We start from the raw sequence: 27306 nt of genomic DNA on the forward strand, positions 1-27306 counted from the left end.
TTACATATACTCTTTTTTCATTTTTGTCAATTTTTTTATGTTTTATTTAGCCGCTATTTTGAAACAAGATGGCAAATTAAACTGGCAAACATATTTAATTGAGATATTTGCAAGATATATTTTTAATACAATTTATATGTTTATAATATTATTAAAACTACAACAGTTATCGTGTTTTCAAAAACTCATATAAGATTGAGAACAACATTTTTATTTTATTTCAATATCAAAGAAACGAATTTTATAATGTGTGAAATAGACGCTATTTTAAAAGAAGATCAGAATTTAGATAAAAGAACTTAGTTAAGATATTACCAATTTATTTTTTGAGAGGTGGAAAATTAAAAGCAATCGAATTAAAACAGAAGTAATTATTTTCACAAAACGTAGATAAACTTTGCCACTACCTCTCTCCTAAATGAAGAGGGCAATAACGTCAAATGGAAAACAAGCGTTAAATACATGAGCTTACACCTGGACTCTAAGCTTAAATTCAATAAACATATTTTGGAACATCGCTCTAAAGCGCTTGCTGCCATTGCGGCCCTTAAACCAATATTTAATGGAAAAAGCGCGCTAACTATAAAAAAATAAATTTCTGTGGAGTAATACCACTATTTTTGCTAAATTACAAGTCATTTAAAACAAAGCTATAAAAATAATATATAATACATCTTTTTATACTGATCTTAAAAAAATGCATATTAATTTTAAATACTAACAATTAAAGAACAATCAATTTAACACCAGAAAATATTATAAAAATATTTCACACTAATCCACTAATCTCGTGTATCGGTGACTACAACAAAAACATATTGATTTAGAGGCTAAAAACAACAATGAAATGTACTCAAAATATCATTAAATTTATTAAGGTTTTTTGTTTGTTTCTTGTATTTTTATTTTAATTTTCCCTTAAATTGTAAAAGTCTTTTTAATTTTTTTTATTAAGTAAGAAATATGATTAATTTCTGTAATTTCGGCAAGTATAAAATGGTTTTTAATCGATATTTATTTGCTATTATTTCTTATGAAGATCTGTGTTAAGTTAAGAAGATAAATTTTGCAAAAAAAGGCACAATTAGTAGATAGCGGTAAATTCAAATACCTCAGAATATCTTAAAATCAAATTTAATTCATATTCATTAAATAGTTATTAAAATAATCCACAGTTGCACAATATTAAGTCGGAAATAAGAGTAATTTCTGTAATTTCAGCAATTACAAAATGATTTTATAACGTTATTTTGTTTTTTTGTTAATACTCGTTATGGAGAGCTATGCTATAAATAATATAAAGTTAAGCAGATAAATTTTGAAAAAAAGGCACAATTAGGCTGTTGATAGTAGTAAATTCGAGGGGGGGGGATGACTATCAGAGTTGTTAAATACACAAAGATAAATGTATTTTTAAAATTGGTCGGTTTTTAGAACTTAAAAATAATTTTTAAAAATCTACGAATATTTAAAAATGAGAATACAAATTTTGCAAAACAAAAACGTATAATGTGCTATAGATACTGCAGTTGACTACCTGCGTTGTTGTGATTTGTTTAAATACGAATATATATTCGGTAAAAAAACTTTTGGTGTCTCTAAGGATAGTCGATGATATTGCTTTGAAAAGAGTCATTGTGAAATAAGTTTATTTCTAAAGAAATATAGTTAAAAAAGGACTGAACATTATCTTCTCAATTATATACAAGTATGATAATTGATCATGATCAATTATTATAAGGACCTAATTTAATAATATATGTTTTAGTGAAGTTTGGTTTTTGTTGTAAAAAAAGCGGTTGACACAAACCGAATCACATTCCTTACGAAGTTCGTTCCCAGCTGCATACGTCTCCCATTTAAATTGCAAACGATCTTATTGTCTTTTTTTATTTCCGAACGCGTCGTAATAAATACATCATTGTTAGTAAGGACACGAAAGTCGATAAAAAAGTGTCCGGTCACCATAACATAAATTTAGAGCGAAAGGGCGCGGAAGGAGGTGTCACGGCCACCACTCAATGTTACGGCTAAAGGGAAATATATACTTTACAAACACGATAACGTATTAACACACACTCAAACGAGGATAATGGTAGTTTATAGACACGATCTCTCATGGAAAGGACAAATTATCTTTTAGGCCACTGTGTATTAATCAGGAGAGAATTTTAAATTAAGCAGAGATGTGAAAAATCAGCTATGAAAAAAATGACTAAGTCTGTGGCAACCGATCCGAAAGGGTCGATCTGAAAACGCATCGTTCCAGAGAGCGCCGTCGATCGCGAAACTCGTTGCAGTTGCGCAAACGCAAGTGATTTGTTGCGCAACTGTGGGTCGCGTGTTTGTCGATCGACACCTCTTTCACCTGTCCATCTCTCCGGCTCTCGTTACCGTTTTCTTCCTGAGCACTTCATATCGCGTGCCATGTTGTTATGCGATCCTACATTATGCAATCACTGCTGACCACCTATGACGCAATTCGAACACATTTTCAATACCTGCTTCCCATTTTCCTCATTCGCGCCTCAATTACCAACTGTTTCAAAATTAAACTAGCTTTTACAACCCTAGCCTCAATAACGTCCATAAATTAAACATATCGGTCCATAACAATAATCCTGATTGACGTTTAATGTCTTCTCACTTAATAATTCACAAAAGCGCAACTAATCTTTCATCAGAAGCTAAAGTATAAATCATAATTTTTGACCCAGTCTGAGCGAAGAGGACATTACTACCCCATTTTCCATAATTTTTTTTATCATATCTTTTTAATTCCTAATATAATTTAATTTATATTGAGTTTACTGCTATAATATAACGTTACACATATGGTATAATGTTTTTCAATCAACTCTGATTATAGATAATGTAAAATAGTTATTTAAGGTAAAATGTTTCTTTTAATAAAATAATATATTCCTTCACCTACATAAATACAAATAAAATATTAATTATACATTTACGTATATACGAAAAAAAAATGATTATGATTGACATTTAAATTCTTTATTAATAGCACATGTAATATATATAATAATATATTAAATACAGTTTTTTTAGTTATACAAATGCAAAGCTTCCTCAAAGAATATTGAGTTAAAATAATTCTTTCCAAATGTTGCACTTTGAAATTCAAAAAATTGGCGATTGTCTATTGATTACCTTCACAGTGACCCTAATTTTTTTGTAAAGACAACGAATCAGATTTTTTCAGTTCTTATTTAGTATTTTAAATTCAAATGGGTCCCTGTATATAATCCACGTCTAAAGCAATACAATCGTGACTTTTTATAGCAATATTACGATTTTTTTAAAGCAATATATGAGAATCGAAAGAAGCATTAAACCAAATTTTGACCAATAGTAGAGCGCAAAAAAAACAATTATCACTTCTTAGAAGTCAAAAACCAACTCAAAAGCAACAGTGTGAAGCGCAGACTAACTATGGAGCAAAATGCGAGCTGCGACATCTGCCTGTACTTCAACTTATTTTCCCCTGAGAGAAATATTTTAGACTTGACCAAATGAAAGTTATAAAACTATAACTGGCATATGATTGGCTGTTTTGAATAATTACGAGCTTGATATAACTTTTGTAGAGTAAAATACATAAAATACCGTAATGATATGCACCTTTTCTCTACGTTAATGAATATAAACTATAATAAATATATTTACGCCTGATTAGCTGTATTATAAAACTTGATTGTGATATTTATAGTATACATGTTAAATTCAGCTCGACTGCATATAGTTATTATCTCGATATCTATACTATAAAATAGAAAATACATATGTGGATTATTTGTTGTTTCAAAATCGTATTTAACAATATTTTACGCCAACGTTTCGGGTAAAGGGTTTAGAAATTTTGTTTTGTAATGTATTTGTAACGATTGACATGAGTAATGTTTTATTTGTAATGGACCGCAATAATAAAACCAATAATGTCATTTATGTAATGCATATTTATGAAGAAACTGTAAGATTAAAAAAAATGTTTTATTGCTGGGTTTCATGTAACCGAATTGTAGGTTGCTATCAGTTACGCAGTAAGATTTTTATAGAATGGATAGACCTTCTCTATTTTAATGTGCGTTTCGTAAAACACATAGAGCGTCGTAATAAGAGGATTGAATTTGTGGAGCTTTCTGATTGATCGAACGCTTGTTTTGTGTCAGTCAAAGCCGACGCGATAAAGAGTTGGAAAGCTCGGACCGAGCAAAGGTCGCACTCGGATCGTGACGCACATGGAAAACTCGCGGTGAGGAAATCGTGATCGAGCATTAGTGAAATGTCATACGCGCATACGAGTTATTTTTTTCCGAACGAGCGATAGATAAGCGTTATTGTCGATCAAGATTTAAGTGACGCTTCGTGACTTTTTTAGAAGGGTTCCGCGGGATAACATCTGCCGGCGATCAATCTCGAGCGCATGCAAAAATTAATCATCTCCCCATGGGTCCCGTTCGCATTTGCATACGTCTCTCGTTTAATTGAATCCCTTTCGATCACCGAGCAAAGTAAACACGCAGATACCATCTCGATTTGTCGCAGTTGGGATTTAAAGGGTGCAAAAAGTTCGGCGCTCGATGCGTTTTTAACGCCTGTTGAATATTTACGGCGACGTCTTAATTGCGAAGCTGCGCCATTTGCATAAGGTAAACGCATCATCAATTTCAGGTCCTATCTAAACATTGTCTCTTTCGCACGCTGTGTCAACTTTTTCGGCGATCAAATGTCAAGGTGTTAGAATTCCGCGCAGTAATTGATTTCGTGCAGGTATAAGATTCATTTTTTTAATCGAATTTGGAATTCATTTTTAATGGCAATAAATCATGGGAATGTTGTTTGTAAGTTTATCACATAAAAAATCTATCGTTTATTGCCGAATTTATTGCGCGATGAGTTCTCAGAATTTTAACGTTTTCGCATTCGGATTCACAATTATTGATTTATAGATTTTTTTCCGAAGCTCGCGTGTTAATTAAACGATTTTAACTCATTTTTTTAATAAATAAATATCGTTACGTAACATAATATAATTTTTAAATATATGCAAATCGACAAGATTTTATTAATTTACATATTGATGTTTTCAAATATTGCAAAGGATTAGAGCTATAATTTATGCGATTAAGTGCTATGAGCAAAAACTATTTAGATAACACAAATTAAGATTCTTTTCCATACGAATAACTTTTGAATGCGCCACGAATTTTAGTCATCATACAATTGCCGATAATAAATGATTGATAATTTTCTAAAGAATAAATACATAAATATAATTGATTAATGTCATACTCGAAGCGATTTGAATATAATAGACGTTTACGCTGAAGAATCACTAGCGATTATGAGAAAAAAATATTATAAAACAAACGAGCGTCGCACATAAATTAAATAACATATTATGTTGCAAAAGCAATAGTGTAAATTCCTCGGAATCGCGGACGTAGCAATTGTTGTATAATTGCGCGATTGACGAACAATATCGTTTCGATGAAAACTAGAGAAACGATAACGAAAGCAGTTCGCGAAACGCATTCCTGCGATCGGTAGGAAGTCGATTGAGAGAAGGCAAAGTAAAGGTTTCGTAGTCTCTCGTATGAGTCATCAATCTCGAGTAAAAAAATCGTTGGACAATTTTTATGGCTTACCCATGACATTCACCAATTAAGCATCGATCACTCCGTCGTATGTTGTTCTTTTAAATTACAAAAGGCTGACAAATGGAAGAAAAGGCCGACGCGAACATTCTACTCGACAGTATTTATTGCCTCATTTTTATTTATCTATCTACAGACTCTTATTGGATTCCAATGGGAAATCGTAGCAAAAAAATCTTACTGGAATGAATTCGCATTGAAAATTAGCTCAAAAATATAGTGAAAACTTAAAGTTTACACATTTCCTAAGAATCTCTAAGTCATTTCATGTGTTAAGTCAAATGCGTAACAGTGTCAACACAATCAATAGCTATTAAGTAAATATTAAGACACCATAAATTATAATGCATGAATCAGCTCGACTATATTTATCCGTGAAATTAAAATAATTATAATTATATATAATAATCTGATAAAAAATTAAAAACACTAGTGTTGAAATATTCGTTAATTTTTATATACAAATATGTAATTAAAAATATAAAAAATCACAACTAACCATTAGGAAAGTTCATAGAAGCACATAATTTGAGAAATTTCTGGAATTTCGGCAAAAATATAATATTTTGCTTGCCAGTTAATAATCGTTATGGCCATGGCTTTTTATAGGCATAGTTTCAAAGTAGCTCTCACTATATTTCATCTTTTAATACTGATATTATGTTATACCAATTTCCAAATACTCCTTATTTTCAATAATTCGAATATCGAATTTGAGTATATTTGTAATGTTATAAAGAATCAAAAACTATAGTTTATAAATACATACAAGTGTTTCATACTTAAAAATCAGTACGAATTATTTTTTTTATTATACTTGCTAACAAAAATAATACAACTAGATATGCTCGAATAAAAATTTTCGTAATAAATTACTTATGATACACCTAAAATTATTAATATTGATTTAAAAAGTACAAAAATCAGCACTAACAATCGAAAAAGTACACAGCTGCACAATATTAACTCGGAAATATGAGTAATTTATGGAATTTCGGCAATTACAAAATAAGAAGATACATTTAAAATAATGCAATTGGGCTATAGATAAAGCAGAAGTATATCAAATAAAAATGCTTACACAAAAATAAAAAAATATTACATAACTATGTTTTTTATTGGTTCATATGTTAACCATGAAAAGTATTTTTTTGTAATAATCTAAATTAGTTTTAAATTACTTTTAAATATACCTGCTACTAAAAATTCTACATTCGATACGCTCTAATAAATATTACTTACAGACTTTAAATTAAACATTATTTGTAAATATAAAAAAGTACACAGCTGCACTATATTAACGCAGAAATATGACTAATTTCTGAAATTTCGGCAATTATAAAGTGATTTTTAAATAATTATTTTGTTTTCTGGTTTTTATTTTAATTACCAAAATTGTAATAAATAATATAAAAATAGAAAAAACGCTATTGAGCTGTAAATAATGCAGCGCTACATTGAAAAAAATGACTACCTGAGTTGTTTTAATACACAAAAATTATATTACATAACTGTGTTTTCTATTGGTTTATGTGTTTACCACAACATATATTTATTTATTATGATTTTTAAAATAATAGAGCCATAAATATATTATATATAATACATAATTTTAAATCAGCGTGCTGATTATATTTAAATATACTATTTTAACATAGAAATATTAAATTATATAAACATTTAATTTTAATATTTCTGTGTTGGAATAAATATTACTATAAAAAACTACTTACAAACTTTAAATTAAATATTATTTGTATTTTTTAAAGAGATAAATAAATAATAAAATTCACTAGAAAAAGTCCACCGATGCACTATTATAACTCGGAATTTCATGAATTTCGGCAATTAAGAAAATATTTTTTTAATAAATATTATCGGTTATTATTTTAATTTCCACGCCTGTTTTATATAACAAAGATAAAAAAAGCAGCTTAAAAAATAAAAAAGGACACAATTAAACCGTAGATAATGCAGTAATACATTTTAAAAAATTACTACCTGAGCTATTATAAGAATAATTTGGTGTATCTAAGAATATTTTTTTTAACTTTTACTTACGAATAGTTAGATAAGCAATCAAATTACACTTTAAAACAGGCAATTTAAAACATAAGATAAAAAACCTAATTTTAAAACTAATCTTAAAATATCAAAAAAGCGGTCGTTATAATATAAAATAAATTAAAAATTGTGGTGCGAAAATTTTTTTTTTTAATTTGCTAATGTTATTATATTATTATCTTCACACATTATTTTCACTAGTAGATTTCTATTTTAAGTTAAAAAACCTTTTTAATCATTCAATCGAAATACGAAACTAGATATATTTTACACACTCATTAGTCGTTCCATAAATTTGCAATCAATGGTAAATACATTAGTATTTGTTCCGTTACAATTCATAAATTTCCTAACTTTTATTTAAAATGTAATTATGTAGTCGTAGTTAACTTTGTACCATGTATCATTAAATCATAATTAATACTTTTCAAAATAAATTATTCGATTTTGTAATAAAATGCATCGGCGATGTCGCAATCGCTAGCGACGATTTTATTTATACGTTCGGGTTGACGACCCCTGAATTGATACATCGCCTCCGAATCGGACATAAATTAGGCGCCGGGGAGCGATTTAATTACGAGCGGGTAAAAAGTTTATCGATCTTATGATTTATCGAAAGGAAGTCGCTCTTAACCGATTCATTAGCCGCGTATTACATTCGTCAACGTCGAGTGGTACGACTGTAAAAAATAACAGGGGAGTTCAAGCGCATGCTCCGATTGCCAACTTAATCAGATAGCCATCTTTCGAAATGTCAAAGTGACACAGGTGCGTTTTGTACTCGGATTTTAATCGCACGAAAGCGTTAACGAACCAATCTAATTGCCCGTTTTGACCTTTCAAAAAGGGGTGGATTCGTACGGTTGCTTACACACGCTTCTGGAATAGTAATACAATAATTGTATACCTCGAATAATGCAGTAAATAACTTAAGTCTATAAAGGGCAACAATGGGTAAAATTATTGTTAAAAAATTAAAAAGAAACTTTTTATATTCCAATTCGTTATCAAGCTCTATAGTTTGACTGCATCCATGCATCTTTTTACGCTGTGGATACTTCAATTACACTACAAAAACAGCTTATAATCTTTTATAATTGTATTGTAACGATTAGATACTGTTTTTATGGTGTAACGTGTAACTGAAGTAAACACAGCGTAAGAAGATACATGGATTCTGATATAAATCATACATTTGTATAAATATTGTTTTATTAATCATCGAAGTATCTGCATATGAATAAGAGCTATTAGCTATAAAGTAAGCATATGTGTAATGAATACGTAAAGTAACAAAAAATATTGCTAGGAGGGGAGTACATATTAAATCGAATTACAATTAGAAGACAATGGTTGAATATTAATGAAATTTGTTACTATTTGATAAGTAAATTGCTTAATATTTATGTGTTTAATATTACTAATAGATTATGTAAGTAAAGTAAAAATATCAATAACATATGTTTAACGTATATAATCAAATACTAAAATATATCAAGTGGAATAACGATAGTAAAAAGAGTCGCCTCGGGCGCTTCAGCATTTCGCATTTATTTACAAATATCATGTGCTATTTGTAGCGTTATCTTTGATCAGATCGACGCCGTTAAGGGACTGCCGATTTCGAAAATGGCGTCATAACTTGACATTGCCTGTGGCAACCTTGCTTTTCTAACGAGTGCGCACACACGCTCGCGCCCGCAATTAACTCGAAGAAACTTCTTTCTCCGCGACTGTCACATTTTTATCGATCTGGTTTCGCGACCGCCTTAATCGACGATAAACAATTATCGATTTGTATTCCCACATTTCTACGACGCGTTTACGCGCATTAGAAAATGTACCGCCTTTTCACCAGAAAGAAATCGCTCGCGAAGGGTTAAGACGTTCGTTTTCGCGACCGCCATGAATTATTCATCACTCGCTTCCGACTTATAAACTTAAAACTTTCCGTTTAATTAAACGTAATTGTTAATGCGCAGTGACCCCGGAGCTCCGTCGTTATTCCCCGCGTCCCTAATAATAATAAAAACGTACAGAATATCAACCGGTTTCCTAGTAATTGCCGCGGCCGTTTATTAGACCAAATCCTCTCTCACCTGCGCACCCGAGATCTCGTTAAAGCATCCTAAACTATATTTTTATTAGCCGACCCTACACTAAACTTACTTACTTTAATAGTGGAGCAATATTTTCGACATCTATACCGTTATTCACACGCATCTATATTTTTTTAATTAACGTTAAGTCAATCCAAATCCAACACAAGATATACTTTTTTAGTAGTACATGCTTGCTGTCGTATGCACCGCAACGTGCATTGTCCCCAATACCTAAGAAAGTTTTTTTATCCTTTATGCAACTCTAATGATCGATTAAAGCCTGTCGTATAATGCCTGTATATATTGACGATCTGACACGATTACACGATTTGGTGGAGCCGCTCGAGTTGTCACAAATTCAAAGATTACGCGGTCGTCGGTCGATCATCTATATATCTAATACTTTTATTGCATCATCAATATCGCAACCATGATAATGATATTGTTAAAAAATGTTTTTCAATTAGATCAAAGTGAAGTTTTTGAGCTCTGGGTTATAATTATGGATTTTAAATTAGAAAGAGTGCTATAAATTATTAGTAAATGTATGATGTATATAAATTAAAGTTCTAATTATATGAACGACTTTAACGATAAAATTGCATATGCTAACAAAAAATTATGTTTTTGAAAAATTGAATTTTTAACGATTTTCATAACTAAAAAAAATTTAATCAAAAAATTACAAAAATATTTTAAAGCGAATCTAAGAATAGTTATATCAATATTTTTAGTTTAGGATGTAATTTGCATTATTATGTAATATAATGCATCATAAAAAAATAATTAAACATATTTTAGAGTATTTTGCTTAAGTAAAAGTGTAGAAAATCAAATATTTTGAAGCAAGACCAAAAAAATAAAATCTATGTTGAGTTCAGAATGTACTTAAAACTCTCATTTTTATTATGTATAATAATATATCATAAAAATGCAGTTAAACACAATTTTCGAGTATTTTGCAACGATAAAAGTGTAAAAAAATCGAATATTTGGTGAGTTTAAAAAAATAAAATCAATGTTATGAGCTCATAATATACTTAAACCCTAATTTTGATTAAATTTAAAATGTACTGTACATATTTTTTGGCTAAATATGTATTTAAAACCCAAATTAAACAAATTTTAAATGTACTATGCATCATTATGTAATATAGTGAATCATAAAAATATGGTTAAACATGATTTCAGAATAATTTGTTCAAAAGGTTCAGAATGAATTTATAACATAATATTAAATCAAAATATACTCTGTATCAAAATATAATTATAATAAATGCTAAGTAACATTATTTTATATTTTTTTGTCATAGTAAAATTGTATAAAATCGATTATTTTGAAGTAAGTTAAAAAATATAATGTACTTTAATGTTATGGATTTAGAATGTATTTATTTTAAGTTGAGTTCAGAATATACTCAAATCTATATTTTTATTAAATTAAAAATATAGTATGCATCAATAAAGAATATAATAAATTATAAAAATCCAGTTAAATACATTTATTGTGTAGGATAAAAGTGTAGGAAGTCAAAAATTTTGGAGTAAATTTAAAAAAATAAAATTAATGTTATGAGTTTTTAATGTCCATAAACCCTAATTTGTAATGAGTTTAAAATGTGCTACATATATATCATTTTTTAATTATAATGAATCATAAAAATGCAGTTAAAAGCTATTTACGAGTATTTTATTGAAGCAGAAGTGTAGAAAATCAATTATTTTGAAGCGAACATAAAAATATAAAATTAATGTTATGAATTCAGAATGTGTTTAAACCCTAGTTTTTACTAAATTAAGAATAAATTTTGCATCATTATGTTTAACAATAAATGATAAAATTGCAATTGAACCATTTTATACAGTATTTTTTTAAAGCAAAGTTGTTAAAAATTGATCGTTTTGAAGCGAACATAAAAAAATAACATCAATGTTATGAACTTAGAATGTTTCTAAAACCTAGTTTTTAATAAATTTAAAATACATTATGTTTAATAATGAATTATACAAGCAACTAAAAAAATTTTCACTGTATTATTTTAAAGCAAAAGTGTATAAAATCGATTATTTTGAAGCGAGTCTAAAAATCAAAATCAATATTATGAGTTTATAATGTACTTAAAACCAATTTCTTAAGGGGTTAAAATGTACCATATATCATTTATTAATATAATAAATCTTAAAATAGAGTTGAAAACTAATATATTTTATTGAAGCCAAAGTGTAAAAATTCGATTATTTTGAAGCGAACATAAAAAAATAAAATCAATGATATGAGTTTAGAATGTCCTTAAGCAATTAATATTTTTAAATAATTAATATAATAATAAATGATAAAATTGTCATTAAACAATTTTTTACAGTAATTTTGTAAAGTAAAACTGCATAATGTATTTTAAACTTAATTTAAATAAGTTTAAAATGCATTATAAGTCATCATACAAATTTAGTTTAAATACTATTTACAAGTATTTTCTTAAAGCAAAAGTGTAGAAAATCGATTATTTTGAATCGAACACAAAAAAATACAATCCATGGTTAGAGTTTAGAATGTGTTTAAACCCTAGTTTTCAATCAATTTAATAAATAAATTTTAAATATACTTAGCATCATTATGTATACTAATAAATCATAAATATTTTTATCCAAATTAAAAAATAATGTTACATCTTAAATCATTGTGCAATTTTATAGTATATATTCAACAAGCTAACTAATCATGTTTTCTTATATCAACTATAAAATATAAAGGGTGTCCCAAAATTAACGCAAGATTTGAATTTGCCGTCATTTGACAGCTGAGAGTTTAGGGTTAGTAAAAATAAATAATAATCATGAATAATCCTATCCTATATACTTTATGATTCAATAAAAAAATACCAATCTAAAGACTACGAAATGTGTTTTCTATTTAATTCAAATATTATATATAAGCGTAGAATCAATCAGTTAGGGATAAAAGCGGCACATACCTTGACTGTTTGATTTTTGATGGGATGATCCGGATCGTGCACGTACTCGAGCGATATGCCGTAGAACTGTCCTTTGTTGATGTACGTGATCCTGTCGTCCTCCTTTCTCTGCGAACTGCTTATGGGGCTCTCCAGGTGGTACTTGAATCCGACCGGCGAGTATCTGCCGAAGGGCGAAGCGATTAGCCAAACTCGCTTTAGCGAAAAAACAAAACGAGCGAGAGGTAAACAAACGACTATTCTTCGAACGGGAATTTCGAGATCGGAGGATCGGGCTTTCGGCCCGAGTCGCGCCAGTCATCGTCGATCAGGTTTTTCTGGTTCTTCGGACGCTTTGAAAATGGGTCAAGGTCGTTTTTCGTCTTAAAAAACCGCGACGGATCCCGCGAACGCGGGTCCCGGACGTCTTCCTTCCGACGCCGCCTTTTCTATCGAGATCCGGTCGAGCCGGCGCGACTTTCTTCGATATACGTTTCCACGACAACGTTCACAATAAGACTTTGAAATAATCCAACTATACGTGCGATAGTTTCGAAGACATGAGATTAAATATATGGTTGTTTAATATCTTTTTTGGCGAAACTATTTTCTTGTATTTGATGCACATCAATTACTACACATATTAACTAGTATTTTTTGAGTTAGAAAGGCGTGAAAAACAATTCTAAATCAAAGAAAAAAAATGAACGATCATTCGACGCGCCTACGCCTACCGATTTATCTAGAATTGTGCGTTAAACGATCGATATTCGCAGCCACCGGAAGGCGGTTCGTCGGCAATCCCGCCCACCGCATCGAGAGTGATCGAGTTTGCCGGAAGAGGGTTAGTTAAAGTCGAACCGTTAAATAAACGCCCACTGGACTGTCGCAGCTGCGGGACAGGTAACGGCGAGAGAGAATTAATCGAGTCGGATGCAAATCTGCGGTTTCCTCACCTACGCCGGACTTTAACTAATGTAAGGGCCCGTGTCAATCAGGATTAGCTAATGGGTTTTTCGTGTCGCCGAATTCGACTTACCCGACTCCTTCCTGGGCGAGCGTGCGAACGAGGGAAAGAGCGATTAGTTTATTTGTAGGTATGGTAGATCGACGGTGTCCGTAGACGGTTTTTGTTAAATTATTTTTGGCGAATCGGAACTGCGTTGCGGTCTGCACTGACACCGTCGATCCGTTCGGCGATCGGTGGTAGGTACTCACAGTTTGGGTATCTGGATCTTGTCGGCGTCGTTCTGGCGGCCGAAGTCGTGCCAGGGTCTGGATCTGCCGGCCGATCCGGGGCTGGGCTGCGCGCGGGGGCCGAGTCCTCCGCTCTCGAGGGCCCCCGCGACGGCCGCGCCACCCGCTGCACCCTGCTGACACAGCTCCGCGTACTCGAACGACTGCAACGAAGGGCGGGTCGCGTGAACGAAGGGCGGGCTGCGGGATTTACAGTGCGGGTCGCACTGGGGCGAACTGGGGCGGACCGAGAGGCGTCGCACTTGGGGTGTCGCGCGGGCGGGTCTCACCTGGTGGGCGCTGGGCTGCTCCCTGGGGGTGACGGCGTCGGCGCCGATGCCGCTGTCGGGAGAGGGCAGGTCCACTGTCAGGCCGGCCGCGGCCTTGGCGTAGGGTCTGGCGTAGCGCTCCTGCGGCGCCTCCTCGTAGAGCTGCGGCGCGCGCTGGTAAGGCTGCGCCTCGGCGAAGTACTCCCGGTAGTAGGGCTCCGCAGCGAACGAGGGTCCTCGGTACTGCGCGTACTGGTCCTGGTAGGCCTGCGCCGGAGAGGTCTGGCCCGAGCCGGCGAACATCTGGCCCTGGTACATGTCCGGCTGCGGCGAGGCTGCGCGGCCCTCCTGCAACATCCAGTCGGTCAGGCCGGCCCCCGAGGCCGGAGTCCACAGGTCGGCCACGGCTAGGGCCGCATGCCGCTCGCGAAACGGAAAGAACGCGCGTGCGACGCCCGCGGACGCCTCGCGGAAACTGAGCGCACCTTGTCGCGGTCCCGGTGAGCTCCGGCAGGGGAGTGCGCGCGGTGGTTGTGCGCGTGCGCGTGCGTCGGTCGGTCGTGCGCGTGAGGCACCTTGCGGCTCAGGTCTTCCGGCTCGCGCTTCACCGCGCCCTCGCTGCCGCCGCTCAGCAGCCCCTGCAGCTCGGCCGCCGTCAGCTCCGCCCCGGAACTCCTCCCCCTGCAGCGCGCAACGCGTTCATTGGTCGAGCGTTCGCTTCGACACGCCTCTCCCCACTCTCCCGCTCTCTCCGCGCGCTTCGTGCGCTTCGTACGCGACGCGACCTTCGATTCGGCGCCGAGCGCCTCACCGAGCGGCATCGCGTTCGTGCAAACGGGAACGCAGTTCCATTCGCGCGCGGAATATTACGTTGCATTTACAATATGCTCATATTTCTATTCATAACAACGATTCTTTCTCTAAGGTTTGCCCCATGCGTCGAACTAGTACTATATGAGAATATAACTAAATGTATGTTTATTACTTATAAAGATATTGAGTTGGCTTAGTTTGTATTTTGGATTTAATGAAAGTTCTAAAACTAATCATAGGGTTTGAACACCAAATATACTAAATTGAGACAATTTAGAACATCATATAATTTCGCCAGTAGAAATATATATCTACCGGTGAAAATATATTTCAATATTATTTTACTGAATATTAAAAAAATATTTTCGTGATATTATTTTTACATTTTCTTTGAGGAAAAACCTGACATTTCTGGCTTAGAATCAGGGACATCATTTCAGGTTGGTCAATCAAAGATGTTTTTTTAATATTTCGATTTTAATAAGTTTTATGGAATTTCATTAAATGACATGCATTTTTTTGGATAAAATCAATGGGGGGGGGGGAATGCCCCTACGTGTCCTCTTCCTTCCCAAATGACGTCCTTAAAATCTACGTCATAAGCAATAAAATCGTGGTGTCAAGCCCACAGAAATGGTAGCGAGAAAAAAAATTGTTTTACTATAATTAAAAAAATAGTAGTTTCAAGTTTTTTTAAATATAAAAATTTTTGATTTTGTATCAAAATTTTAAATCAGATAAATGTGTCAAGAATTTTTTTGCAACTCTGAATATTTTGCTAAAAATTTTTCATCTATATCGGTTTTAAGTTGTTTATATAATATTGTCTACAGCGCTAATTTTAAATGCTTCTTATTTGCTTTATTATGTGAATGTGTATAAACATGTAGTATAAATCATTTCATCTCATATTAAAAAACCACGTAATTTTTGTACAAGGGCTAGTAAAAAGGTGATTCATTAGATACCCGTAAAAGTCAAAGAATAATCCTGGATGTAGAAAACCTACAAAGATAGACGACGATGTCCTGATGACGGCAACGGCGCGATTTAATTTTCAGAAGTTTATGGATAAATTGTTCTCAGTATACAGTCAATCTCTAAAAAATCAAAGGAAAAAATATTCGAATAACGAATTACTTACATTTTTTTTTTAATATTAAATATTATTGTACAAGCTTCATTTATCAGTAAACTTAATATTCTATATTATTTTTTTAAAAGAGATATGATGCGTGAAGAGTAATAACATGTGACTCATTAAAAGTCCTGCCGTTTAAAATCTAAATATTAAAAAAAATGACAGGCGCACTTCCCAGTAAAAAGCGAGATAAGGTCATCTCAGTAATTTGGTCCTTCTTTGCATTAAAAAAGAAACATTATAAAAAAATGATTTTGAATCAGGAAATCAGAAAAAAATAATCTTTAATTGATAGTTTTTAATTATTTTTTATCAATGATTTATCTTGATAAAATTATTATATTTACTGTTCAATTTTTGCTGCAGTGAAAACTTATGTCAATAACATTAAAAATAAAATAAGCTAAAGGGGCCAAATATCGATTTGGCCCAGGTGCAAACTACTCTAGCTACGGCACTGTATATAAGCAATCTCCCATACTCCCACTATAGCCCGATTGATTAAAACACATTATTTTCGAAAGAATCGTTATGTTTCTCAATATGATAACAATTTCTTATTATATAGGAAGCTATAGATTCTTTTACTATATCGCGCGTTCTAATTCACTACATTTATTTACGGATATTTGTATTGTAAATCCAACGTAAAATTACACATGATTTATAACATATGCTTAACAAATTTAGAGAGAAGCGAAGCTGTTTTTATTATTATATTATATTTAAAAAAAAATTGAAGATAAGAATTAAGTAAAATTTTATTGCAATATTTCCTATTGTTTAATACTACTTTAGAACCACTTAACCAACATGTTATTATAAAATGTAACAGATTATATTGCACATGTTAGTAATATATAATCTGCCATATCTTATATTATCAGAAAAAATTGCCTGTTGTCAAGAACGATCTTATATGAGATTCGAAAGCTAGAAACACTTGTTCAGTTCGACGAAAGGAAGCTACCGCGTAGGCGAGGGGTGAAAAGATACACATTTGCATATCGAAAAGAGCATCGCCCCTGGAGCTATCGAAGCTTTTCATGCCCCATTTGCTCGATTCGGGTTGTTAACAACCTTCCGCATTCATGCGAGCGATTAGTATGCACCCGTCGCATACTCCGATTTCGCGCATACAACTCCGGGCGCGTGATTTATCGAGTATTTAATTTAAATTTTTATTATTTGTTATTCTTGACGCGCCCTTGCGGAGGGTTAACGACGCGTGAGACAAATCTAGCGTGAGAGTCGGGAGAGACGTAGCTGAAAGGAGCAAAGTTAGTATCCGACGATCCGGAGGAGATCGTCGGGCGCAGACTCACGGCCAGATGTCGGCGAATTTCGCGTCCTTGGTGGTGATGATCTGCTGGGTGGGCGGAAGGGGAGGCAGCTTGTAGTAGTCGTAGAGGAGCGTCGGAGGGCCGTCAGAAGAGGCCTGGTCCGAGCCCCCGCTGCCCTCGAGCAGTAGAGGGTGGTCGGCGCCGCTGCTTCTCCATTCGCCAGCCTGCATCACTCTCTCGGGTAGATCTCTGCGTCTTCTGAAACGTATAAAGCGCGTTAAAAAAACATTATAAAAGAACAGTCTTCAATTTTTTTAGTAATAAGAAATTTTAAAATGGCGCGTTATTAAAAAATAATTGTAAAAGTAAAAATAAGGTGATATTATCGATTCCGCGCGGGCAATTAATATGTCGGAAAAACGGTCCAAATTACAGGTCTGAAGTAAGAGTAACGATTCAATTAGACGCCATAAAAATTGACACGATTACGCCTAGGTAGATTACACGCCTCGATTCGCACCATTAGCCTCACATACCAAAAAACGCGACTCGTTCAAAACAAACAGCGGCAATTATCGCGCTTTAACGGACCGAGGAGAATACGTGTACGGCTAGCGAAAAATTGCCGTCGTTTAGCGATTCACACCTCAAAACGGCGGTTAAGCGAGAAAATTACACGCTTAGATCTATGCGGATTAAATTAAAAGACCACCTGGATTCTCTGAAATATCTGAATGATTCTTTACGGCGATAATGAATTAAGCGCCTGTGAAAATGATACGGATAAAATCCAAACAGGAGTACGACCATATGTAGATTCGATAAAAAAAACAAGTACGCCTGTAGTTTCTGCATTCTACCAGTTAAAGGTGAAGATTCTCCAAACTAGTTTCATTCATAAGTGAGTCGCCCAGTGGCAAAACTGCTTTAAAACTAGAATGACCTCAACAATCTCACTCGAACCATAGCAACTTTTGGATCGGTCTGAGAGAGTAATATATTCCTATCCTCCATATTCATTGAGATATACTAACATAGAATAGAACGGGTGAGTGACGATTATAAATTATTTAACTGTGATATGACATTTTTTATTTTGTATATTTATTATATTATACAACAATATGTTGAGTTATAAGCTAGCGTCAGCTGTATCATTAACTCGTTTTTTAAATAGGTGCTAATATTATGAATGTATTTTTATTTATTTTAAAAGCTATGCTTTGCGCAGTAAAGTTGAGTTTTGATCTCTACATTAAAATTTTAGAATGGAAATTATTATTCTAAAAATATGACTTTTTGTAATCAGCATAATTCTTCTAATAAACACACATTTTGAATGTAATATATAATCTGAATTTAAAGCTCACAATAAAGGGTATTTTTTATTTTAGACTGATTCATGATATGGCTACAAAAAAAATCCAATCATAGAAAATTAAATAGAGCAAAAATTTGCTATAATAGAAATTTAAATAAAATAAATAAACATTGCTATATTAAGGTTTTTAAGGACATAAACATATGACACAGTGATTTTTTTTAAAAAAAAAACTAATAATAAAAAAACTCAAAGCGCGACTTCAGAAAAAAATCAGTGCAATTTCAAGTACCATCGACTATAAACAAGAGACCTCCAAAACCACATTGTTTTGAAAATTTCGCAATTGTAATCCTATCATCAATAAACTTTTTATAAAATTTTCTAAATATCTTAGCTGAGTTTGCTAGCAAGCCTAATCCAGCATAATCTATTTAAAAAAAACATAATTCATTAAAAAAAATCATACAGATAAAAGTTTTATATTAGAAATTCAAGTAACATTAAATATTAATAACGGAAACGAGCGTTCCCACTGCGACGGCACCGACACGATTTTATTGCTTTTGACATGAATTTTTGACTTCTGAGAAGTGATAATTGTTTTTGCGCCCTCCTACTGAATAAAATTCGGTTTGAATAACTTTAAACCAATACTCTCATATCAGAAGTCCGTAGCAAATCGATAAAAATAAAAATTTGTTTAATTTAAAAATTATCTATGTTAACTAAATAAATTATTAAAATATTTCGCATGCATTTTTTCAGTGCTATAGATTACGATTTAACATTGATAATTTATTCCCATTGAACAGAAGTCTATCCGAGTATTTACGACGATTCTAATATTATGTTATATAATTCGAGTCGAGTGGGACCTTCTGGAGTCTTTGTGAGCATCACCCGTCCTACACGATTCCCGCATTGTGTTTAACCCCAAAAACTCATCATAAACGAAGTAAAAATATATTCTTTTGTATACAAGTATCTAAAGAACCTTCTCTTTTTTATAGCCGAGAGGGATTCCGCTCAATGGAGCTTATATAATATCGTCGTATAAAAACGCGGCACGGAGAAGGAGCGCCGATTGTCCCCCGCTTTTGATAATAATTACAAAAAGTCGATAAATTTAAATACGGAATATATCCAGAGAAATAATTCATCCCTTATATTTACAAACAATGAACGACACATGTTGCCATTTTTTTTATGTCCTTCTACGTCGCTTCGGCTACACAATGGAGCTCTCAATAAGGCATTGTTCGGCGGCTGAAAACTGCTGCATTGAGGGGCTGAGAGGTCATTTTTTTGCAATTTCGGACGCGAAATGTAAAGGTCAAGTGTTCGATTATGGGCAAAGAGCGCGACAATTCGATTGATTTGGGTTCTTTTCATCGATTCCGGATTGACGCGACATGACAGCTTCTTTGACCGTTAACCTTTCTCGCGCGAAGTCGACAATATTGAATGCCGAGCTGATAATAATAATAATAATAATAATGATGTAAGTGAATAATATGTAGCCGTAAGATAGAAACAAAACGAAACGTTGAACATTCATATAAATAAACAAAAACAATCCATATTAGCGTAGATCGGTAGAGTTTTGTGGGCGATGAAAACAAATATGGAATCGGATTCGGAACCAGTCTCGGTTCGTTAACCCTTTATCGGCTCGGCGCACGTGCTCCATTAGAATTTGCCAAAGCAACCTGTCGCGGTGCAGTTCGGGTTTTTCAGGTTTCGGCAGGGGGTGGCATGCGCTATGCGGCGCGTCGGTGCAAGGGCGGATCCGGTATAACCCGTTCCGTCCTTTGACCGCTCAGTTCCGTTTTGTTTATAACCAGTTATTGTAGTACCGGTCCGTCCACGTGCTATTCTTTGTTTATTTTCATCATTTCGGACGCGACCTTCCGCCGCCGCATCTCGTAACGCGGCATTTTTTCACATTATGTATTAGAACAGGGCTACCGGACCGGTTCTCTGCGGCCGCTTTTTCCGCGAGCACTTGACCTTTCAGCCAAACATCGACGACCTCCTCTCGCCTTATCGGGATCTTCGCTACTTATTACGGCGGAGAAAGTCACGAACGGCAACTGTATCAACTGAAATTCTTTCTACGCGCACCAAATCACCGAAGGTCCTAGTAAAATAAACACAAAGTAGCACAGATGTATGTTTGTATACTGCAAGTGTTCCTATTCTTCTCGCGGTGTGAAATCGTGTAGTATCTACGCGATTCTTAATGATAAAATTTCACAAGGTTTAATATAAACTATGTTTCTCCATATTAATAAAATATAGATCTTATATAATATACGGGTGGGCCATAAACGCTTTGGAATAAATTATTAAAAAAAACTAAAAATCATATCGATTTTAATTAAAATTCATTTTAAAGTAAACATTCGCGAAAATTATATCTTAAAAATAACATTAGCTAAGTGTACACCATCGCGTTGCAAACATTTTTTAAATTTGTAGAAACTTGCTAGCACATTGCGAGTGAAATAGCAGCTATTTGTTCTTGATTATTTTATTTCAATTGGACTGTCATTAAAAATCTCCAGAGAAAAAAATCAGTTGGAGTCTTGAAAGGGCATTTAATATCACTACGACACTACAAATATTTAATTTTAAGACAGACAAAGATTTGGCAGACGTCTGGGATATTCTTGAAATTCCGTAAAGAAAAAAATCATTGTTGTGTATCGGTTGGAATTTTAATACCGCTCATCTTTCAATTTAGCGCATATAAAAACAAATCGCTTGATTTTTCTACACGAGAGCATGCATAAGATTCAATAAATTCAATCAACATAGTTGCAACGATTGACCTTGTGATATTAATTTAAAATACGACAGTAGCGATGTGATATGACGTCAAAATTATCACGAGTGCGTTTGAATGCGACAACACTGTAAAAACAACAGCATATAGGATTTCATTTAAACTATTCTTTAAACACTACTGGCACTAATAAAAACAAACTGTGAAATTTTCAGCAAAATCAGTCCAGTAGTTTTTGAGTCTATAGGGCACATACATACGAACATTGACTTTTGTTTATATGAATTATTAAAAACATTTTTTTTCATGAAGGGGGGGGGAAGACATCTCCCCCCTTTGAAAGAATTTTAATGAAATCAAATTAACGATCACTTGAAAAAAATAAAATTACGTCCTTGATTCTAAACCAAAAACTTTCAGGTTATATCTCAAAGAAAATTAAAAAAAAACAGTTTCGAATCTATCCCAAAAAATATTTTTAAAAATAAATAATTTCAATGAAATTATATCAGAATACATTTTCACCGATAGATATATATTTATACAATTGAAAATATATTTTCACTAGTTGAAGTCCAAATACATTTTTACCAGTAGATATGTGTATATTACTACTAGTAAAAATATAATTTATCTGAAATTATATACTGTTCTACTCTCTGAAACTCAATTTTACCGTTGCGAAGCATACATTTGCTGTTCAAACCCAAACCTAACCTACATAAATTAAGCAAATCCAACTTGACTTAATGAAACATCTAAAACTAATTACAATTTTAGAACTTGCATTAGTGCAAGTCTAAAATATAAACTAAGACAACTCAACTCTCAGAGGAAAATAAGCGGAAAAAATTAAAAACAGACGTCTCAATTCGCATATTTCTCCATAGTTTATCTGCACTTCTAATTAGACTATGTTTTAAAAATATGATAGCTATTCTTATGGATATTACTATGAACTTCTGGTATGAGAGTATTAGTTAAAATGTATTCAAACCGAATTTTGGTCAATAGGAGGGCGCAAAACAATTATCACTTCTCAGAAGTCGAAAATTCACGTCAAAAGCAATAAAATCGTGTCGGCACCGTTGCAGTGGGAACGCTCGGTAACGAGCTTTCCCACTGCAATGGCGCCGGCGCGATTTTATTGCTATTGACGTGAATTTTTTACTTCTGAGAAGAGATAATTGTTTTTTGCGCTCTCCTATTGGTCAAAATTTGGTTTAGTGCTTCATTTGATTCTCACTTATTTTTATAAAAAAATCGTAATATTGTTATAAAAGTCAATATGAACGCTAGATAACTGAACTTTTTTACAGCGACGGCGACAGCACGGTTTAATTGCTTTTGACGTGGATTCTAAGCACAGACCTCTTTGAATTTAGGCAGAAAAATGCATGCATTTAATGAAATACTATGTATCTCAATGAAATCAAAATATTAAAAACACGACTATTGACTGGCCAACTTTTGCCTCCCCTGGAAAAAGCTGAAATTACATCCCTGTTAAATTTCTGTACTGTGATTGGTCATACGGCGTGAAGGATGTAACGATATGTGTAAAAACACTGAAAATATTAATATATTTTTTCAAATATTAATTCGCTATGGGATTTTTAATCCAAGAACTTTGACGATTACCATATAGAAATGGACCGAAAATCTTTTAAAAATTGGAATTTAAACATTTTACCTTAAGCTTCAGTTAGACAACACTGCAGTTATTGATGTGGTTATTCAAGTTTTAACACTATACAAGACGCGCAAATACGGGCACACTTCGCAGGAAATAATTGAAAAAACAACTGAAAAAAAAACAATTCGAATATTTTTTTGTTAACAATTGAAAAAAACATTTCGAATATTTTTTTATTTCAAATCTTTGTATTCTGTTAAAAATAATTAATTAATAAACAGGTTGTGACATAAGCTAATAATGTAGGTAACATAGGATAGTAATTAACACAATGGCACACATGTTGTATCATCGGCTGGTATAGTGTTAATTATTGTATAAATTTTTGCGTAATTTGTTGTTAGCGATGATGCGAATTCAACATGTATTTGTATTTATCCAATGACTTAACAACAAATAGTGTAAATATATAATACTTCTACAAATAAACATTTCTATAACTATTTTTTATTTACAGTGAATTTAATGAGAATTTTTATATCAGTATTTTGAACAACTAGAGAAGTTTATTTTATTAAATTATTTTATATTACAGTTATTGTTACTATTATATTTGGTGTGTAAATAAACGTAATATGTTTATTAAGATTTGAGTATCGATATGATTATTATTTTATTTTCTGATAATAACGTATGATTTAAATTGTATTTGTAGAGGTTTTGGACTTAACTATCATACAACGTTAATAAACGTTTTAAGAAGTGCAATCGCATTCTGATTTATATATTTTTATAAGAGTTACTACTTTTTTGTAATGTATTTTAGATCTAAGCACCGCCATAAATCAGTGATATAAATTGATGATGACTTGGGTTTTAATCTCACATGAACTCTATTATTTTTTTAATTATCTCGAATACGAGATCGAAATAAATGATTATTGTATAAATATAATTCTGTTTAAATTTTCGTAGTTTTTCTATTCTCATGGATAAATACTGTAATGATTAAGATTATGTGATTAATAATATACAAAATATACGTATACATAAAAACAAATATTTGTCGAGTTTAAAGGTGTCAAAAAATAGCATGATAAATAATAAATAAATAAAAGCGCTCTTGACTTTGATTTCGCTGTACTGCTAAAGAATACATTAATATTCTTAATGCGCGTTCCAAAAATAAAGTAATAAGAACAGTCAAAAAGTCACTAGTAGAGTGCTGCGTATATTTATAATAGGTTAAATGTGATATATAAAAAAATATAAAAGGTTAAAACTAAGTTTTATATACCTTTTTTAAATGGTATGTATTTATATGTAGCTATATATAACGTAACGCTCAAAAATGTGACCTAACTTCAACCTTCATCATTGATTGATATTTCAATTAAAAAATAACAATTTAAAAGTTGATTGGATTCTGCGTTGTGTTAGATTTTATTTCTGATAGATGCTTAAGCGTATGCGTACCTTTGATGGGCGGATGTAAGAGTGTAAATCAGTTTTTTGAACATCGATGGTAAAAAAATAAGAATAAATATTTGTCAATCGTAAATTAACATAGAACGAGATGAAGCGATAAAGGGAGAAACTGTCGCATTCCTAAAGCGTCTTATCTTTTACGGAATATATTTTATTTTGGCGTAGGCGGCTAATCGAAGATAGTCAGTCACGACGCGGAAACCATTTACGGACGCGTCAATCAAAAGTCGCTCACGAAAAAGCTTCCGAACGGCACGAAATTCGACTTACGCAACCGACGCCCTATAAATCGGAAAGCTAAATTAGCCTCTTAGAAAGTGTCCGTTTGTTTGTCGAACGCTTCCATATATAGAACGACTCTTTAAAAGCTCTTTTCGCGAGCCGATTTAATTTTCGATTAATATCGGAGTCACGCAACGCGAGCAAACACAGCCATAAATTAACCGCCGCCCAACAATGAACAGTTTAACCCGCGGTTAAACTAACCGAAAAAAAACTAACCGTGATAAATAGCGCTCGTTAATCGAGCGCCACTCTTATGAGGATGCGATATGATATATGTACGAAAGTCCCAAAATGTGTAATTCTCGCTGCGTTTAACCTCAATCGCTCGCCCTTGATCGCACGAAAAATTGCGCAAATTAATTTTTGCGGTCGCAGTTTCTCAGGCTTTCTCGGGATCCTTTAATGGTCGAAACCAATTTTCGGTAATTAAAGAAAGCGCTGATACAGTATCTGTAAATAGTAGCGAATTAATCGCGCACCGACAATTTGGTCATTATCTGATACTTATCTCGCAGGCTACTGTATAACAGACTGATAATAATTACGTTTAACCTCACTTTTATTATTTTTTAATCGGTTAAAACAGGGCCATGGACGTAATTTTAACCTTTTCCAGAAGGGGGCAATAGTTAACCATTCAGTGGTCGTTTTTTAAATATTTTAATCTAAATTAAGATTCATAGTATTTCATTAAATGACATGAATTTTTTTTAAAAGCAATAAAATCACAAATTTTAAATAATATATAATTTAAAATTAATAAATAAAATAAAAATCTTTAACGACATAATTATTTTAAGCTGCTACACATTTTTTTTAAATACACTGCAAATCACAGATGCATACATTTCTCTGGCCAAATTTAAATACGGGCAAATGTCCACACCTGCTTCCCCAAATGACTATATATCTAAATATATAATCATATCACTTTTAAGAAGCTGATATTGGCAATTAATATTTTTTTACCGATTAGCACCCGAAAACTATTTCACTCCTATTGACTTTGATAGTGCGAGCTAGCGACCTTGCTCAATATTTTGCATAGAATTTATTTTGCTTGGATTTTTGCTTGCATGCAAATAAATCACAGAGTAAAGAGTGTCGATAGAGTTGAAGAATAATTGCGAAGAGACGATGCGGAAGAAGGGAGAAAATCACATTTTGAGAATATCTGATTTCACACAGATCGCGAGTGAGATATCTCTCGAGCCGATCTGCCTGATTTGCATCGTGATATGGCTATACAACAAGATCTCCGTTAGAGAGCTTAGATGCCGTTTAAAATATGACGCTTCCCTTATTTGGCATGACGAGGGAAGGGAAGGGGAGAGGAGGGTTGAATGCATTTATGTATTCGGACCAATTTGCGGTGAAATTTCTGCGCTCTTTTTTGCAATTAAATCGCTTTGACAATATTTTTGACAGATGACGGACGGCTGAGTGCAATTATGATCGAAGCGTAATTGGTGTCTTTTCTGCTCTGTTCTGCATTCTTAATGAACACCTCGGCTGAGACGTAACGAGCTGAATTGTCTCAGCAGTCCTTATAATGAGACGTTTCTGCCTTTTGGCATTCGACAGACGTGACGACCGGCCTTAAATTGGTCTTTCGATTCGGAAATTACGTCCAACTTGCGTCTACCTACCTACGCAAACTTTGCAATTCTTACATTGTATCTTACTTGATTTTTAACGGTAACATTAAATGCCTATAAAGAACAGACAACTCAATACAGCGCCAATTAACTACAATGTAAGCCTCTGATAGTCTAGTAAAAGCTAATTAATGGTATACATTTTTGAGCATTACAACAGCAATAATGTTATGTAGATTTAAAAATATTTTTACTATATCCGCTGCCAAAAAGACTCATTTAGTTGCTGTTCATGTGTTTTTCATTATTATTTTTTGCAGTGGATACGATAATAAATTATTTTAGACATATTAAAAATGAAAACGAAATAAAAAAATCATAACATCATTACAAATTATTTTTGCCCTACTGCTTTATTGTCAGCTTTAGATTATTATAAATAGTAAATATAAGAAAATAAATTTTGCAAAATAAAAAAGAGGGAGTTTTATAGTTATTATTTTTTCAATATTGTGTTCATTTAAAATATATGCTTTTTTCTATTACATGTAATTTTATTTTATTTTTACTCGTTAGTTGCCGAAATCTGATATTTAAGCAAATGATTAAAAGCAATAATTTAATAGGTGAAAATATATTTTCACATGTAT

The 27306-nt window shown here is 33.0% G+C and overlaps 1 protein-coding gene across 6 annotated transcripts in view; it reads right to left on the reverse strand.

Annotated features, from left to right (window-relative positions):
* grh (grainy head) overlaps positions 1–27306 on the reverse strand; it is a 185228-nt gene that overhangs the window by 68439 nt on the left and 89483 nt on the right. For 2 of the 6 annotated variants that reach the window (XM_088190923.1, XM_088190922.1), the window contains exons 2-6: positions 17580–17795; positions 14786–14981; positions 14322–14648; positions 14014–14195; positions 12817–12979 (exon numbers count right to left, since the gene is read on the reverse strand). In XM_088190923.1, the coding sequence (XP_088047049.1) occupies positions 12817–12979; positions 14014–14195; positions 14322–14648; positions 14786–14981; positions 17580–17795 (1084 nt within the window). The remainder of the gene's footprint in view (positions 1–12816; positions 12980–14013; positions 14196–14321; positions 14649–14785; positions 14982–17579; positions 17796–27306) is intronic. The other 4 variants (XM_088190925.1, XM_088190924.1, XM_088190927.1 and 1 more) reach the window with 2 other exon arrangements.

Source organism: Plectrocnemia conspersa, unplaced genomic scaffold, assembly GCF_051122295.1.
Source record: "Plectrocnemia conspersa isolate PC_06_02 unplaced genomic scaffold, ASM5112229v1 ptg000008l, whole genome shotgun sequence".
NCBI classification, from domain to species: Eukaryota; Metazoa; Arthropoda; class Insecta; order Trichoptera; family Polycentropodidae; genus Plectrocnemia; species Plectrocnemia conspersa.